Source organism: Leptopilina heterotoma, unplaced genomic scaffold, assembly GCF_015476425.1.
Source record: "Leptopilina heterotoma isolate Lh14 unplaced genomic scaffold, ASM1547642v1 Lhet_14, whole genome shotgun sequence".
Classification (NCBI taxonomy): Eukaryota; Metazoa; Arthropoda; class Insecta; order Hymenoptera; family Figitidae; genus Leptopilina; species Leptopilina heterotoma.
The window spans coordinates 4,109,134-4,128,379 of NW_025110859.1; the positions used below are offsets into that span (position 1 = coordinate 4,109,134).

The 19,246-nt window shown below is 25.3% G+C and overlaps 1 protein-coding gene across 1 annotated transcript; it reads right to left on the bottom strand.

Moving 5' to 3' along the window:
- Window positions 1-77: 77 nt before the first annotated feature.
- Window positions 78-18,978, bottom strand: LOC122497792 (kinesin-like protein KIF18A). The gene is made up of 3 exons (XM_043605086.1): window positions 18,822-18,978; window positions 13,637-15,283; window positions 78-1,124 (listed from the first exon to the last, which is right to left on the bottom strand). The coding sequence occupies exons 2-3, from the start codon at window positions 15,266-15,268 to the stop codon at window positions 138-140; spliced, it is 2,619 nt and encodes an 872-aa protein (XP_043461021.1). The 5' UTR covers window positions 15,269-15,283; window positions 18,822-18,978; the 3' UTR covers window positions 78-137.
- Between the last annotated feature and the right edge of the window lie 268 nt (window positions 18,979-19,246).

Consider the following 19,246-nt stretch of genomic DNA (forward strand, 5'->3'; position numbering starts at 1 on the left):
GTTAACAATCAAGTTAGCTTCTAGGGGGTCACACACATTATAGTAGAACAAAATTCCGATTTACTCGTTTTTTTTTCTTTGCTGAGCTATTGTAATTAAAATTCAGAAATGAATATTCAGATTTCTCTCTTGACAACTTACTTCGGCTTGACGATATTTTTCTGGTAAGGATGATGCGAAGAAGTAAGAGCTCGCCTTTCCTTTCCTCTGACGACCTTGAGTGTTGCGTCCGACTGATCATTGCTGGCGAAATTACTGCTCGATGATGATGGTGGTGGTGGTAGTGTTTTTAATTTGTCACTTTTGAGTTTATTTAAAATAGCGATACTTTTTGCGCTCATGAATAATTGATGTTTAGGCGCTTCCTTATTATTATTCTCCTTGCCTGAGATATTATTCGTATTTTGGATAACTTTATTTTTCGGTGATATTTTCCTGATGAATTTCGGTGGTGTTCGACCTGGACCAGTATTTTTGTCGTGGAGAATACGTTTACGGAATTTTGGCTCTTGAAGATTAATTGTACTGTTGAGTTTGCTGACGTCAATGGTCCTGTTACTGGCCTCGGCTTCTGTGTCTAATGTATTTGTGGAGAGAGATTCTTCTAGAGTAACAGTCAAATTATGAGGTTCGATAGTCGCCGTAATGCCAGAGGGTGTACAGTCTACTGACTCTTGTGATTGTTGCTCTTGTTCGTCGAGAGCTGTGGGTTGGAAAATTGGCATTTCACCGGTTAAAGGATTGTCCAAGATGTCGAGAATTGTCATACTGTAAAAATCTTCTTCCGCCGTTGTTGATTCTAAATCAGACCATTTTATATTGCGAACGCCCTCTAATGATTTAATGAGTTGTTTAAATTCGATTTTCATCTTCTCGTTCACGGCTCCGTAGCCCCTCATCATGTTGTAGTATGTTTGTACTGTTGAACTCAACATTTTGATTATGGTTAAATCAGAGTGCATTTCGCATTGCTCGAGACTATTGATACGCTTGCCATGCTCGCATTGTTGTTGCAATCTTATTCTTTCGACTTCCATTTGTAACAGAGACGTCTTCTCCCTCAACTTCTCGGTGAGATCTTTGGATTTGATCTCAAGTTCGAGAATTTGTAATTCATTTTCAACCTGAAAAGAAAAGAGAGAAAAGAAAATTTAGTGAAATTGAAAAATATAGAATTATTAATTATAATAATCGTCTTATTCTTTCTTTCATTCTGTCCACACTATAAAGTTAGTTTTTGTATATACTTTTGATTTTTTTTCTTTAAAAAATATTGTTTGACAGATCAAAAAAATGCAGGTATTTTTTCATGATTTATAATAAAACAATATTTGAAATTAGAAAATATAAAAAAATTATGATTAACAAATAAATTTTGTTTATTATTTGCTTTTTTCTATAACAAACTTCGTTTAATCTAAATTATGTACCTAAATTTTTCATGCTCCTAAAGTTCTGAACGTTCAAATGAACAAAATTTATTTATTTCTTCTTCGAATTAAAATTTTATTATAATAATATTGTCACTTAGCTTCAAAATATTAATTTTTACTTTTCAAATATTTAATTCATACTTTTAATTTTAATTGTAATCGCAGTAATTGTTGAAAATATTGGTAATGAAAAAATATTTCGTTCATTTGAACGTTCAGAACTTTAGGAACATAATTTTTCTCCTTTTTATTTATAAAAAATAGAAAATTGTTAATTTTTATAAAAAATTATAATTAAGAAATAGGAAATATTTTGTGCATATATTTATATTTCTCAATAACAATATTGTTCAGAAACAAATTCTTTTCTTTTGGAAAAGAAACATTGCATATATTCTATTTTATTTGTCAATTACAAATTTTAATTGAAAATTAAAAAAAAAAGTAGAAAAAAGTAAAAAAACTTTTTAAATTTTTAGAAAATAGAGAAAAAATTTAACTCAAAAAAAATGTTCTTTTACATTTAATTGCAAATTTCTTTAATTGTAAAAAATTATTCGAAAACATCAATAACTTTTTTTTTAAATAAATATTTAAATATTATTTTCCGTAGGAATTTTTCAAAACATTCAAATTCAAATCTTTTTAAATTCAATAACTTATAAGAATGTTTTATAATAATTAAAGATGGCCGAGTGATAAAATCATTGTTTTATATTATAAGAATATTATTACAGTAACCTTTTCAAAATTATTTTCATCGTTTCAAATCAATTATTATTTTCTACAATTAATTAATAATTATTATTAATTATTAATTATTAATTATTAATTATTTTTTATGAAAATAATTTAATTCCTTAAAAAAATTTTATTATTTATGAAAAATAATTGAATTATTGCGAAGGAATTTATAAAAAAAATTGTAAATAATTGAATTCCTGAGAAATTTTTATTATTTATAAAAATGATTAAATGTTTGCGTACTATTTTTGGGAATTTGAAATTGATTTGAAAATAATTGAACTTTGTGGAAGAATTTTGTTATTTATTAAGATAATAGGAATTTTGACGAAAATTTTTAAAAAATTTGAAAGATAATTAAATTTCATAAGAAGAATTTTATCACTCTTGAAAATAATTGAATTTCTGCAATTATTTGAATTTTTCCAAAATTGGATTTTTTTTAGTGCTTCAACAAAAATTTGAATTAGAAATTTTTAAATTCTATTATTTTTAAAATTGCTAATTTTATGCTAAAAAGTTTGCCGCGAGAATTGGTGCTCGTTTTTAATAATTTTTTAAAAAGTTCTTTGACAATTTTCAAATACATTTGTTCAAAATTCAATTTTACTAAATTTCGATTATTCGGAAATTCTTCAATATTAATTAGGGGCCGTACACATAATACGTCACGCGTCTAGGGGGAGGGAGGGAGGGGGTCTGAGAATTGTGACTAAGTGTGACATGGGGGAGGGGGGGGGGGGGGTGAACTCATGTGTTACGTCACAATCTTTTAAATTCAAAGATTATAAGAAATTATATGTGACAATGTCACTTTTTCTAAATAAAACAAGTTAAAAATGCTTTAAACTATTTAATATCTATTATGTACCTGTTTAACATCTATTGGCATATTATTTATAATATGATGATAAATAATATATTCTCTTAATTTGAATCAGTTAAAAATCATGGTTTTAACTGACAATCAGTAGTGACTTACTTTTTGCTTCTGAATCAGTTAAAAATAACTGAAAAATTATCCACAAAACACCGAAATTTTTCTAAATATTGTATATTAAAGATTTGCTTGCATAATTCGAAAAATTTACTTGCAAAGTTTATTTTAAAATTGTGTAAAGATTTAAATTTCTCACTCCAATAAATGTCTATCGTCAAATTTTCTTAAAAATATAGCTTGAAACTTTCCTGAACATTTGAATTGCATTTTCGACTATACTTTCGTGAAAATTTTCCTGCAAATTTGACTTAAATTTTCAGGAAAGTTTCGCGCTACACATTTATTGAAGTGGGATATTTAAATCTTTACACAATTTTCACTAAACTTTGCATTTAAATATTTCAAAGCTTAATTGCGAGTAAATCTTTAGTAAATTTTTAGGAAAGTTTCGGTGCTATGTATAGGTAGTTAAACGTGACTAATTGAATCAATCAAAAACAATTGTATTGAAACATCAGTTATTTTCAACTAATTGTCAGAAAAAAAATATTACTATTTGAATTAGTGACTGACTTTTTGCTTCTAAATCAGGTATTTTTAACTGCGATTCAATAATATATAGTGTAAGATATAATACAGTCAGGTCCCCATACTGTTAGATTCCAAACTGTTATGTCCTCAGTAGTGTTATGTTTTTGCATAACCTCCAAATTCAGAAGTGTTAGGTGACGTCATGTTACGTCACCAATTTTCAGGGCCGTATTCTTAAGCCCAAAGAAAAGGGGGCATATACTTCTAGGCCAAACTTGAGGTGTATATATTTACGTTCCTGAAAAGTGCGCAGTAGGCATACTTTGAGCACATAACAGAGCTGAGTCTGGAGGAGTGGGAAATTTCTGGAAATGTAACAGTATGGGGACCCGACTGTATATATATTGTCCAATGTATAAAATTTACAGTGAAATTTACGTGTGTGACGTGACGTAGGGGGGAGGGGGGGTTCAAGATTTGTGACGAAGTGTGACATAGGGGGAGGGAGGGGTTAAAAAGGGTCCAAAATCGCGTGACGTATTATGTGTACGGCCCCTTATTAAATATATTTTAGAAAATAAAAACTTCAAATTATTAAAAAAAATATTAAATTCAACATTTTAAAAAAATATTAATTCTTCAAAATTGAAAGTTAAAAGCAGAAAAAATTCAAATTTTCAAATATTTAAATTTGAAACCTTTTCAAAATTATTTCATTATTTAAATACAAAAGTAAATAATTTATTGAATAATTGAATATTTTTAAAATTTAATTCTTATAAAGAATTTTATCAACAAATTTTTAAATAATTGAATTCTTTCGACGAATTTTAATTTAGTTTTTAAGAATAATTTAAATCGAATTCCTCGAAAAATGTAATTACATTTTTCGAGGAATTCGATTAAAATTGTATCAAAAATAATTAAAATCCTGCGATGAGTTTTATTATTTATGAAAATAATTCAAATTTTCCCAAGAATTTTATTAAAATTTTTCTAAAATAATTGAATTTCGTAGAAGAATGTTATTATTTTTAAAAATACTAGAAATTTTGACAAGAATTTTTTTTTAACTTTTGAACATAATTGAATTTCTGCGAAGAATTTTATTACTTTTGAAAATAATTTAATTCTTCCAACGAATTTTATTCAAGTTTATAAAAAAATAACTGAATTTCTGTAAAGATATTTTATTATTTATATAAATAACTAGCCAAACTATCCGCGCGCAAGCGCGCGGGAATGTTTTATGGGGCTGCTTATTTTAAACAATTTAAAAAATTTTAAAGAAATAATTATTATAACCTAACAAAGAGATTTAACTAACTAAAATTTAAATAATTTCACTCAATGGTCTCAATTTAAATAGAATTTACATTACTAGACTTAAACTATGGCTAGAACAATTACAATTAGTATCTGGGTCATCTTTTGCATTGCTTATTTTATAAAGCCATTTTAAATTAAATACTTTTCAAAGAAATAATAATTATTACACAATGAAAAAAGTTTTACTTGAAATAGCGATAAGTTTCTCTAGAATAACGAAAGTATTAATTGAAGCACTGAATAATTTCGCTACCCGTGTAGAAATTGCAATGTGGCACTGGTAGGGCCCGTATAAGTTTTCCCTTTTAATATTAGGGGCCGAATAAGGCAAATTGCTGGGGACCTCACCAGTTTCGTTACGCAAAACGTAATAGGGCCCGATAGTGGAAAATTAATGTGGCCCCAAACAAGGGCCTAACAGGACCCCTATCAAAGCCCTACTAATTACAAATGACCGCCTACTTAAAAAACCCTGGTTTTTATTCATTTTTGACTATTTCTTGTAGTTCCAGGAGGCGTAAATAATTAGGAAGATGAGTAAATAATTATCATAAATTAATATCATAGTTCTAACATTAATTATCATAGCTCCTGGAGGCCCCAATAAAAAACGTAGTTGAAACAACTATAAAAAACAATTAAATTAATTATATAAAGTAGGTAGTAAACTGAAATTATTTATTTATTTATTTATTTATGTTTAATAATTGTTTAATTTCGTTTTCTAACCTTTTTTCCTACGTACTTTTGTTTATTTTACCTCATATATTTAATACAAATACATCTAACAGAGAAAAAATTCCTAAACGCCGGGAATTGAACCCACGACCCTAATATTCGCAAACCGATAATCTAACCACCTAACCACGCTCGCACGCTACAATGACTTCCTTAATACTTGAGGACATTTATGTTCACATTAATTATTAATTTACAAAAAATAATGTCTCTATCAGTAATTAAAACTTGTTACTCAGGGGTTTTTGGAGTCGCTGATTAAGAATCTGATGTTACTTTTTCAAAATTCAAAATGGCGGATCCAGTATGGCGGTCAAAATTCAAATTTGATCAGATTCGCATGAAACTTGTTACTCGGGGGTTTTCGGGGTCGCTGAATAAGAATCTGATGTCACTTTTAAAAATTCAAAATGGCGGTTCCAATATGGCGGAAAAATTTTTAATTTGACGCAGTTTTCTTAAAAATTGTGACTTGGGGGTTTTTAGGGTCGCTGACTACGAATCAGAAGTCACTTTTTACGAATTAAAAATGGCTGTTCCAATATGGCGGAAAAAATTCAAATTTGATCAGATTCACATAAAACTTGTTATTTGAGGGTTTTTGAGATCGCTATTTACAAATTTGAAGTCACTTTTAAGAAATTCTTGCTTTCACTAATCTATAATGTAAATAATTTATTATTTTTACAAGTTTTAAGCGAATTGGATCATATTTAAATATTTTATTATCTATTTTGGATCCGACATTTTGAATTTTTAAAAAGTGATATTAGATTCGTAATCAGCGACTCCAAAAACCCGTGAGTAACAAGTTTTTTGACAATCTATTTTGGATCCGACATTTTGAATTTTTAAAAAGTAAAATCAGCTTCGTAATCAGCGACTCTAAAAACCACCGGCTTACAAATATTATTCGAATCTGATCAAATTTTTAATTTTGACCGCCATATTGGATCCGCCATTTTGAAATGTTTAAAAATGACTTCAGATTTGTAATCAGCGAGCCTTATTCCTCTGACTGGGACCGTTGAAAGAGATTTACTTCGCGTGCCACATTAATAAACAAATTGGTTAAATAAACTAAAATGTTGCAAGGAGCTATTTTTTTAATTTTTTAAAAATATAAATTCATAATAATGAATAACTAATTAATAATTATAATATACTATAATATAATAATATATAGTAGTTGAATAAACTGAGACTAACAATTTGATTGTATAATACTAGACGCAAAATAATAAAAAATAATTAATTAAACTTTTAATATTAGGGACCGTATTTGTTCTGTTTGGGACCCTTATAAGGGAATTACTTCGCGTGCCATATTATATTCGAAAATGTGGAATTCGGTATCATCAATCGGGCCGTATTAGGCCCTGATAGGGAAAACGATATAATTTTTTGTTGGGGAAAACTGTTACGGGCCACAAAAGAGCCCTATTATTATCAGGGACTATAATGGCAATTTCTACACGGGTACTAAAGTAAAATCTGTAGTTCATCCAGCTAAATATTTTTTGCCGTGCATAACGAAAAAAGAATTAAATTAACATCAGATTTTCTACATTAAAAAAAACGAATTCAAATAGAAATTAATCAATTTACAACTTAACCAAATTCACCACAGAAATCACTGAATTCGATAATTTAGAAGAAAGTCAGACAAAAGCAGGGTTCCTACAGAATCTGGAAAATCATGAAAATGGTATGGAATTTTTAAAAGGCTTCTGGAAATCAGGGAAATCATGGAAAAGGCCTGGAATTTTTAAAAGTTTCTAAATTTTTTCAGTTTTCCATTTTTTCTCTTGAATAAAAATTCAAATAAAAATAAAGCTAAATGGCATAAGAGACAAAAAAAAATGTTGAATTTTAAGCAATTCGATTTTTCGGATTTTTGATAATTTTTAATAATTTTTGATTTTTTACCAAAGAGTCGAGACTATTAAATAAGTAAAGTATTTTCCAAAAGCAAAAAAATAATGAAGCTTAATCCCATAAAAGAGAAGAAAAAATGTTGAATTTTAAGAAAATCGGATTTTTGAATTTTTTAGAATTTTTGATAATTTTAGATTTTTTACCAAAGAGTCGAGACTATTAAATAAGTAAAGTATTTTCCAAAAGCAAAAAAATAATGAAGCTTAATCCTAAAAAAAGAGAAGAAACTAATGTTGAATTTTAAGAAAATCGGATTTTTGAATTTTTTCGAATTTTTGATAATTTTAGATTTTTTACCAAAGAGTCGAGACTATTAAATAAGTAAAGTATTTTCCAAAAGCACAAAAATAATGAAGCTTAATCCCCTAGAAGAGAAGAAAAAATGTTGAATTTTAAGAAAATCGGATTTTTGAATTTTTTAGAATTTTTGATAATTTTAGATTTTTTACCAATGAGTCGAGACTATTAAATAAGTAAAGTATTTTCCAAAAGCAAAAAAATAATGAAGCTTAATCCTAAAAAAAGAGAAGAAACTAATGTTGAATTTTAAGAAAATCGGATTTTTGAAATTTTTCGAATTTTTGATAATTTTAGATTTTTTACCAAAGAGTCGAAACTATTAAATAAGTAAAGTATTTTCCAAAAGCACAAAAATAATGAAGCTAATTCCCATAAAAGAGAAGAAAAAATGTTGAATTTTAAGAAAATCGGATTTTTGAATTTTTTCGAATTTTTGATAATTTTAGATTTTTTGCCAAAGAGTCGAGACTATTAAATAAGTAAAGTATTTTCCAAAAGCACAAAAATAATGAAGCTTAATCTCATAAAAGAGAAGAAAAAATGTTGAATTTTAAGAAATTCGGATTTTTGAATTTTTTAGAATTTTTGATAATTTTAGATTTTTTACCAAAGAGTCGAGACTATTAAATAAGTAAAGTATTTTCCAAAAGCACAAAAATAATGAAGCTAATTCCCATAAAAGAGAAGAAAAAATGTTGAATTTTAAGAAAATCGGATTTTTGAATTTTTTCGAATTTTTGATAATTTTAGATTTTTTACCAATGATTCGAGACAATTTAATAAGTAAAGTATTTTCTAAAAGCACAAAAATAATTAATCTAAATCCCCTAGAAGAGAAAAAAAAATGTTGAATTTTAAGAAAATCGGATTTTTGAATTTTTTCGAATTTTTGATAATTTTAGATTTTTACCAAAGAGTCGAGACTATTAAATAAGTAAAGTATTTTCCAAAAGCACAAAAAGGGGCCGTACACATAATACGTCACGCGGCTAGGGGGAGGGAGGGGGTCTGAGAATTGTGACTAAGTGTGACATGGGGGAGGGGGGGGGGGTGAACTCATGTGTTACGTCACAATCTTTTAAATTCAAAGATTATAAGAAATTATATGTGACAATGTCACTTTTTCTAAATAAAACAAGTTAAAAATGCTTTAAACTATTTAATATCTATTATGTACCTGTTTAACATCTATTGGCATATTATTTATATTATGATGATAAATAATATATTCTCTTAATTTGAATCAGTTAAATATCATGGTTTTAACTGACAATCAGCAGTGACTGACTTTTTGCTTCTGAATCAGTTAAAAATAACTGAAAAATTATCCACAAAACACTCCAATAAATGTCTATCGTCAAGTTTTCTTAAAAATATAGCTTGAAACTTTCCTGAACATTTGAATTGCATTTTCGACTATATTGTCGTGAAAATTTTCCTGAAAATTTAACTTAAATGTTCAGGAAAGTTTCCCGCTAAACATTTATTGAAGTGGGATATTTATATCTTTTCACAATTTTCACTAAACTTTGAATTTAAATATTTCGAAGCTTGCGAGTAAATCTTTAGGAAAGTTTCGGTGCTATGTAGGTAGTTAAACGTGACTAATTGAATCAATCAAAAACAATTGTATTGAAACATCAGTTATTTTCAACTAATTGTCAGAAAAAAAATATTACTATTTGAATTAGTGACTGACTTTTTGCTTCTAAATCAGGTATTTTTAACTGATTCAATAATTTAGAGTGTAAGATATAATATATATTGTCCAATGTATAAAATTTACAGTGAAATTTACGTGTGTGACGTGACGTAGGGGGGAGGGGGGTTCAAGATTTGTGACGAAGTGTGACATAGGGGGAGGGAGGGGTTAAAAATGGTCAAAAATCGCGTGACGTATTATGTGTACGGCTCCAAAATAATGAAGCTTAATCCCATAAAAGAGAAGAAACTAATGTTGAATTTTAAGAAAATCGGATTTTTGAATTTTTTCGAATTTTTGATAATTTTAGATTTTTTACCAAAGAGTCGAGACTATTAAATAAGTAAAGTATTTTCCAAAAGCACAAAAATAATGAAGCTTAATCTCATAAAAGAGAAGAGAAAATGTTGAATTTTAAGAAATTCGGATTTTTGAATTTTTTAGAATTTTTGATAATTTTAGATTTTTTACCAAAGAGTCGAGACTATTAAATAAGTAAAGTATTTTCCAAAAGCACAAAAATAATGAAGCTTAATCCCCTAGAAGAGAAGAAAAAATGTTGAATTTTAAGAAAATCGGATTTTTGAATTTTTTAGAATTTTTGATAATTTTAGATTTTTACCAAAGAGTCGAGACTATTAAATAAGTAAAGTATTTTCTAAAAGCACAAAAATAATGAAGCTAAATCCCGTAAAAGAGAAGAAAAAATGTTGAATTTTAAGAAAATCGGATTTTTGAATTTTTGATAATTTTCGATAATTTTAGATTTTTTACCAAAGAGTTGAGCCAATTTAATAAGTAAAGTATTTTCCAAAAGCACAAAAATAATGAAGCTAAATCCCATAAAAGAGAAGAAAAAATGTTGAATTTTAAGAAAATCGGATTTTTGAATTTTTTCGAATTTTTGATAATTTTAGATTTTTTACCAAAGAGTCAAGACTATTAAATAAGTAAAGTATTTTCTAAAAGCACAAAAATAATGAAGCTAAATCCCATAAAAGAGAAGAAAAAATGTTGAATTTTAAGAAAATCGGATTTTTGAATTTTTTAGAATTTTTGATAATTTTAGATTTTTTACCAATGAGTCGAGACTATTAAATAAGTAAAGTATTTTCCAAAAGCAAAAAAATAATGAAGCTTAATCCTAAAAAAAGAGAAGAAACTAATGTTGAATTTTAAGAAAATCGGATTTTTGAATTTTTTCGAATTTTTGATAATTTTAGATTTTTTACCAAAGAGTCGAAACTATTAAATAAGTAAAGTATTTTCCAAAAGCACAAAAATAATGAAGCTAATTCCCATAAAAGAGAAGAAAAAATGTTGAATTTTAAGAAAATCGGATTTTTGAATTTTTTCGAATTTTTGATAATTTTAGATTTTTTACCAATGATTCGAGACAATTTAATAAGTAAAGTATTTTCTAAAAGCACAAAAATAATGAATCTAAATCCCCTAGAAGAGAAAAAAAAATGTTGAATTTTAAGAAAATCGGATTTTTGAATTTTTTCGAATTTTTGATAATTTTAGATTTTTACCAAAGAGTCGAGACTATTAAATAAGTAAAGTATTTTCCAAAAGCACAAAAATAATGAAGCTTAATCTCATAAAAGAGAAGAAAAAATGTTGAATTTTAAGAAATTCGGATTTTTGAATTTTTTAGAATTTTTGATAATTTTAGTTTTACCAAAGAGTCGAGACAATTTAATAAGTAAAGTATTTTCCACATTAAAAAGTTTGACATTAAAAAATAAAAAATGTCAATACTTAACCCACAAAATTTAATTTTCAAAATAAACAAATGAATGCAGATAATTTGCTAACGGAAAGGAACTTACGATTATTATAATGTATTGAATTCTTGCAATGAATTTTTTATTCAAGTTTATAAAAATAATTGAATTTCGGCGAAGAATTTTATTATGTATTTATAAAAATAATTGCATTTTTGAAAAGAAATTTGTTAAATTTTTTTTTAAATAATTGAATTCTTACGATGAATTTTTCTAAAAATCTTTTTAAATAATTGATATTTTTCGAAAAATTTTATGTAATTTTGTATTTTAAATAATTGAATTACAGTGAAAATTTTATTACTTATGAAAATAATTGAATTATTTCGAAGAAATTTATTAAAAAATTTTTGTAAATAATTGACAGGGTGTCTACTATTTTCGTTCAACAAAATTCCAGGTTATTTCCCGGTTTTCTTTTCCCATTAAAATTTAATTTTTTTTTATTTCGAACACAAATAAATCTACAAATGGCTTCCAAATTTTTTATTAGAGTTTTTATGAATAATTAAATTCTTTTGACAAGTTTCTTCAAATTTTTTTGAAAATAATGTTCTTTTAATAATTTTAATTAAAAATTTAGAAAATAATTGAATTAAACAAAGAATTTTTTCAATTTTTTAAAATAATCTTGTCTGTTCATAATTAAAATTGAAAATTTGATTAATTCAATTTTATTAAAATGTATTTATACTAACTGAATTTCTGCAAAGAATTTTACTATTTATAAAAGTAATTGAATCCTTCCAAAGAATGTTATCAAATATTTATGAAAATAATTAAATGTTTGAGTAGAATTTTATTAAAATTTTTGAAAATAATTGAATTGTGGAGAACAATATAATTATTTATAAAGATAATGGAAATTTGAGAATTTAAAAAAATTTTTTAAATAATTTAATTTCTGCGAAGAATTTTATTACTTTTGAAAATAATTGAATTGTTTTTTAGAATTTTATGTAAATTTATGAAAAAAATTGAATTCTTTTGAAGAATATTTTTTAAAAATAATATTCAAAAGAATTAAGTAAATCTGAAGAATTTTGCTACTTATGGAAATAATTGAATTCTTGAGAAGATTTTTTTTCAGCCAGAAATAATTGAATTCTTTTGACAAATATTAATAAATTTTTTAAGAATAATTACATTTTTCCAGGAATTCGATTAAAATTGTATTAAAAATAATTGAAATTCTGCAATGAGTTTTACTATTTATGAAAATAATTGAATATATTGTGGAGAAAATTTAAAAAATAAAATTATAATTACGGTGACTAACTTCTCTTGATTATTTTCGAAAATTTTGAATAAAATTCTTTAAAAGAAGTTAATTATTTTTAACAGATTGTAAAGAAATTTCAATTATTTGTTTATAAAAATTCAATTATCTTGAAACAACAGAATTGAAAAATTTCAAACATCTTATTTTTCAGTATTTTCAAAGAAACTTTGCGAAAATTCAATTAGATTCATTAGAATGTGACTCTTTATAAAATTCAATTATTTATTATCAATTATTAAATTAAAATACTTTGAAAATTCGATTTATTAAAAAAGGTTTTAATGAAATTCTTTAATAAATTTTATTGTTTTCAGTTGAATAATTCACAAAATTTCTATTAATTCAATAACTTTTTTAAAAATTTATTTACATACTATATTTGAATCAGTGACTGATTTTTTACTACCAAATAAATTATTTTTAACTAATTGAAATTTAGAGAACAGTATAAATATCTATAAAAATCGAAATAAAAAGCAATTTTTTAAAACAAATTAAAATAATAAAATTTATTTTAATTTGGTGAAATAATTCCCGATTTGGCATAAAATTCCTGGCTTATTCCCGGTTTTTCCCGGTCAATTCCTATGAAATTTTGCCAAGAATTATGTTAAAAATAATTGAATTTCAAAGAAGAATTTTTATAACTTTTGAAAATAATTGAATTTCTGGAATAATTTGTAACTTTTCCAAAATTCAATTTTTTTTTATTACTTTTAACTAAAATTCTTCTATTAATCTAGTATTTATGAAAAAAATTTGTTAAAATTATAATTTATGTCTCATAATTTTATGATAGTTCTTGAAAAATTAAGTTTTATTTGAAAAGAAATTATTGTAAGTTATAGAAAAAATGGAAGGTTTCGTGGTAATTTTATAAGTTCACGAGGCAAAGAAAGTTGCACAAACCTTGGACAATTCTTTCCAAATCGAATTCATTTGATTTTGTATGCCATCACGTTGACGCTTGAAATGTTGAAGAGATTTGTTGAGCCTCGATTTACCGCTGGCATTTTGCTCTTCCTGTGACAGTGCATCGACTGAAGTTGTCAAATTATGAAGTCTATTGTCGGCAGCTTTCTTGTACTGAATCCTGCAGCACAAAACTTTGTCGGAACTTTCAAGAGACAATATTTTTTCATTTAATACTTTCTTCCTTCGATACAATTCTTCGAGTTTATTGCTAAAATCAGCAATCAATTTACTATTCTCATCAGTCCTCGTGTCTCTTGGTGTCGAAGAGACCGCAATTTTACTTCCACTCTCCAATGATTGAATTTGTTGCTTGAGCAAAGCGATTTCTCTCTTTTGCTCGTCGACCATTTTAATGTAAGTGGTGACGTGCATTTGACAATCGACAATATTCTTCTTGATGCTTGTCTTTATTTTTTTAGCTCGATTAGCATATCTTAATGTATTGCATGTGTCCTCGTAACTCATGCTCGATGGACTTACATTTGCAATCATCACCGTTTGACAATTCCCCCCAAGAGAATCCTTCAACAGTCGGGTCAATTTTGATTCTCGATATGGAATATGCTTGATGCCATCCGCTAAATTATTGATGCAATTGCCAAGAGCCAATAGGGATTTATTGATGTTTGCTCCTTCCTTGAATCTTGCTCCCTTGCCACCAGTGGCCGAGGCTCTTTCCGATCCTGCGAGATCGATCATTGATAATTTCACTTGTTTCACTTGGCCATCCAATTTGCTGGTAATATTCACGTAAACTTGAAACACCGCATGACTTCGACTGCTCTCTTCATTTGCGTCAGTTGGATGTTGAGTGCGATTCTTATTTCCCCTTGCCAGAAGCGAAAGCAATTCGTCTGGACTATGAATGGTGATAATTTTAAGTCCAGCCACAATTATTCCGCATCGTCCATCTTCACGAAGATGTAGTGGTCCACTTTTGTGCAATAAATCCTGAACATTCTCATTGTACACTTCTAAATAAGTGACTCCCAATTCAAAATCACGTTGCTCCTTTTGTAAATTAATTTGATTGAAGAGTTCCGCCATCGTTCGATAAGTGATACCGGGATCACGGTCCTTTCCAAGCATTGTATGAGTTTTTCCCGCACCCGTTGCACCGTAAGCAAACACAGAACAATTGTAACCATCGAGTAAATTCAAAATTAAATCCTTTGTGCTGCCTTGGAAAATATCTTCATTTGTTGATTCGATGCCGAAAACACGATCGAAAATGAAATTCAATTCTTTGTTTTGCTTTTTTAATAGGTCACGGCCCTTTTGTACGACACCACGATAGAAAAAGGGATTTTCTTCCTCTTTCGGATCGAATATCAGCATTTTGTCATCAACAAGTTTTATTACCGTCCGATAATTATCTTGATTTTCACGTTCATTTGGAGGTCTGCAACGAACAATTACTTTGATACTGGTTTCGGCACTTGCCTCTTTTCTCATTGTGCTGCCACTTGTGCTTGGTTTTGTTGTGCCTGACAATCTTTTTTTGACAAATTTTTTTGCTTTGTTGGGAGAAAAGGCTTTTGCCAAGTCTTTCTTATTGAACACCATGGCGACTCATGTGCCCTGTGAAAAAATTAAATAATTCAATTCAATTTCTATGATAATATCAATAGACCTCGGATCGACTTTAACGAACAAAAAAAAGTCCCTTTAGTCGATTAAAAATAGAAAAAAAGTCGAAAAAATCGTTCATTTAATTCAGTCTTGTCACAAAAATTTTATGTCGTATTTCCCTGAATCTTCACCTGATTTCTAAATTCAATTAATCAAGACTTGAATAATTTTGCTAAATAAATATTTAAATACCTTTCTTATTTCTTTTTCCTCGGTAAATAAAATTTAAAAAATCCCAACTACTGAAATTTAATAATTCCTAAAAATTAAAACTATAACCCTTCCAAAATTCAATTATTTTCTACAATTTTTTACTAAACTTTATCCCTCAATCAATTATCTATATTAATTTTTAATAATTTTCCGAAAGTTCTTCGAGAATTCAACAAAAATTCAATTTTTTACAATAATTGAAACTGTCCATTTTTCTTTTTAAAGATATTAAGGGGATTTGAACCTTGATGACGTCACAGTTTGTGCAAAGCATTAGTTTTAAATCTGTGACGTCATCATGGTTCAAATGCCCTTAAGGTAGAATATTTTCAAAAATTTTAACAAAGAAATTCTTAATATTAATTTTTTAAAAATATTTTTAAATAAGTAATTTTTTAAAGACAAAAGTAAAACAATAATATACTATTCAAAAATGTCCAAAAAATTGAAATTTCATAAAATCTTTTAAAAAATAATTGAAATTTGATAAAATCTTTGAAAAATAATTAAAATTTGGTAAAATCTTTGAAAATAATTAAAATTTGATAAAATTTTTTTAAAAAATAATTGGAGTTTTTGAAAAATATACCTATTTAAAAAATAATCAAATTTTTCAAGAATTTTCATTATAAATGATTTCTTTAAAATTCTTCAATTAAATATATTAGAAATTAAAAACTTCCAATATTTAAAAAAAATTCCATTAAATTTATTGAGAAAAATTAATTCTATAAAATTCTGAATTAAAAGTATGAAAAGTTCAAATTTTCAAAAATTTTAATTTGAAATTCCTTTTTAAATCAATATTTATTAGAAAATTCTACGATAATTCAAGTATTTAACTATAAAAATAAATATTCTATTAAACAATTGAATTTTTCTTAAAATTGAATTTTCATAAAGAATTTTATCAACAAATTTTTAAATAATTAAATTCTTTTGACAAATTTTTTCTAAAATTATTTATTTGATGAAAATTGTATATTTCAAAATAATTGAAATTCTGCTAAGAATGTTAGTAAAAGTTTTGAAAATAATTGAATTTGGGAGAAAAATTTTATTATTTATAAAAATAATTGAAATTTCGACGAGAATTTTTGTAAATTTTTAAACATAATTGGATTTCTGCGAAGAATTTTATTAAAATGATTTTGAAAAAAATTGAATTGTTAGGCAAAGAATTTCATTAAAATTTATTGAAAATAATTATATTCTTAAAAGAAATTTATAATTAAAAATGTATTGAAAATAATACTTAAATTCTAATAAATAAATTGTAGCAAAAGTTATTAAAATAATTAAATTTCTTTAATAAATTTTAATAAAATTTTTAAGAATAATAACTTTTTTCGAGGAATCCCATTAAAATTGTATTAAAAATAATTGAATCCCTGTAAAAAATGTTATTTTTTATAAAAATAATTGAATAATACATGAAAATAATTGGTAAATAATTGAATTCCTGTGAAATTTTTATTATTTATGAAAATAATTAAATGTTTGCGTAGAGTTTTATTAATTTTTTTTTAACTAATTGAATTATTTTTAGAAATTTTTATTAAAGTAGTAGATATTAAAACTCATTGAATTCAGGAAATTTTTCGAAAATAATAAAAATTTTGCCAAGAATTTTATTAAAATTTTTGAAAATAATTGAATTTCTGAGAAAAATTTTACTACTTTTGAAAATAATTGAATTTTTGCAATCATTTGTAATTGCTTCAAAATTCAATTTCTTTTAGTGTTTTTAATTAAAATTCTTCTATAAATCCATTATTTTTAATTATCAATTAAATATATATTCAAAAATTTAACTAATTTCAGAAGAATTTTAGTTTTTTTAAATTATTTAAAATCTAACTTTTTTTATATTTAAAAAAAATAATTAATTTTTTGAAGAATTTTAATTAAAAATTTTAAATATGATTATTTTCTTCAAAATGTTAAAAATAATTCTAAAAAATTGTAATGTTATTATTTTTTGTATGTATTTGAATTTTTGGAAATATGTAATCGAAAATATTGAAAACACCTAATTGAATTTTAAAAATTAGAATGAAAAAATTTTGAGAATTACTTTTTTCAAAAATATTTTAATATATAATTCTTAGAAACTAATTTTCATTAATTTTTCATCTTTATCCAATTCACATTTGAAGATTTTTCATTAAAATTTTTGAGAATTAAATTATTTTCAAAATTTTGTCAATTGAAATTCTTCAAAAGTTGATTTTCAAAATTTATAATAAAATACTTGAAAAAAAATCAATTATTTTCAATTAAATTTTACAAAATTTCAATTATTCAAAAGCCGTTTAATTGTATACTTCGAAAATTTAATTAGAAAAATTATTCAAAAATGTGTCTATTGTACTTTTCACATTAATAAAAATCGAAATAAGTTGCAGTTTATTCTAAAAATGTGGTATTTTATCGCAAAATTTGTAAAAAAAAATCGAAAAAGTCGTAATTTTTTAATATAAGTTGATAAAAGTCGCATTGTTTGAAAATAGTCGAAAAAAGTGGAGTAAGCCATAATATCCGAGGCCTGTAAATAGAAGTTTGTTTTTTACTATTATTACCGTTTTTAAAACCCAAAATATACTTTTTAGAGTAAAATAAGACTGGACTTTGTAATTATTTATTCCAATCATATTTTACAATAATATTAACTCTTTTAATTTGAATTTTTATATCTAATTAATGTTAATATTTATATATTCTAATTGCTCTAAGCTACAAAGAAAATAAAAAACTTGAATAGAAATTGATTTAATTACTTTATTTTTTTGAAAAAATGACGAATAAATAGGTATATGAAATTAAATATACTGCTGGTAAATTATTTTATCGATTAATTAAAAAAGCATTGCAATAAATCATTGAAATTCTCTTAACTGGTTTTTACAGTATTTTTATCTAAAACCTACGAAATTCTATAATTATTTTTAAATGATATATAAAAATGAATTATAAAAATTAATTATACATAATAAATTCGTTAAATTTAATAGAACATAATACATAAAAAAAATAATTTTATAACCAAGAAAATATTATGCTTTATGTTTATAAAAACTCAAGTTTTTACAATTTCGAAAATTTCTCTTCATAAATAAATGTAAATTCTAATCATTAAAATATTCAAGCAGTTATTATTTTCATGAATAGAAAAAATAAAGCGATAAAACAAACTGATTTAACAAACTGACAGGCAACGCTATTGTAAATAAAAGGATGTTATTATGATTATCTTTATATTTTCGAAACTTACCGTTCCTCCTGAGTTAATGTGACAAATTTTTGCGTTTCTCTATGTTATAACAATATTATTTTGCACATAAAATCACAAAATAAAGATGTAATTCTAAACAACACCTTAACAAGCTACAACAAGCACGCCGGACCGTTGGAGACATGACAAATATCAAATGTAATTTAAATCCTTAGTTTCATAATCTATCGTTAGATGTCCCTTTACAGTCTTTCTGCGCATGAGCAGCGGGAAAATTAAAAATATTATTTACATAAATTGAATTTTTTCTTCTAAATTATAATTGACTGTAAGTATAAAATGTATAAAATGTATAAAATGTAAAAAATATAAAATTAAAAAATATTTTTTTTATTCTAATAACAAGTTTTAAAATTTGTTTACAAATACGAACATTTAAAAAAAAATCTAATTTTAAGCATTTG

Coding starts and splice junctions, on each gene's coding strand:
- LOC122497792 (XM_043605086.1), bottom strand. CDS start 15,268: ATGGTGTTCAATAAGAAAGACTTGGCAAAAGCCTTTTCTCCCAACAAA. Junction 1,125..13,636: donor TTTGGAAAGAATTGTCCAAG/GTTTGTGCAACT, acceptor TTTTCTTTTCAG/GTTGAAAATGAATTACAAAT.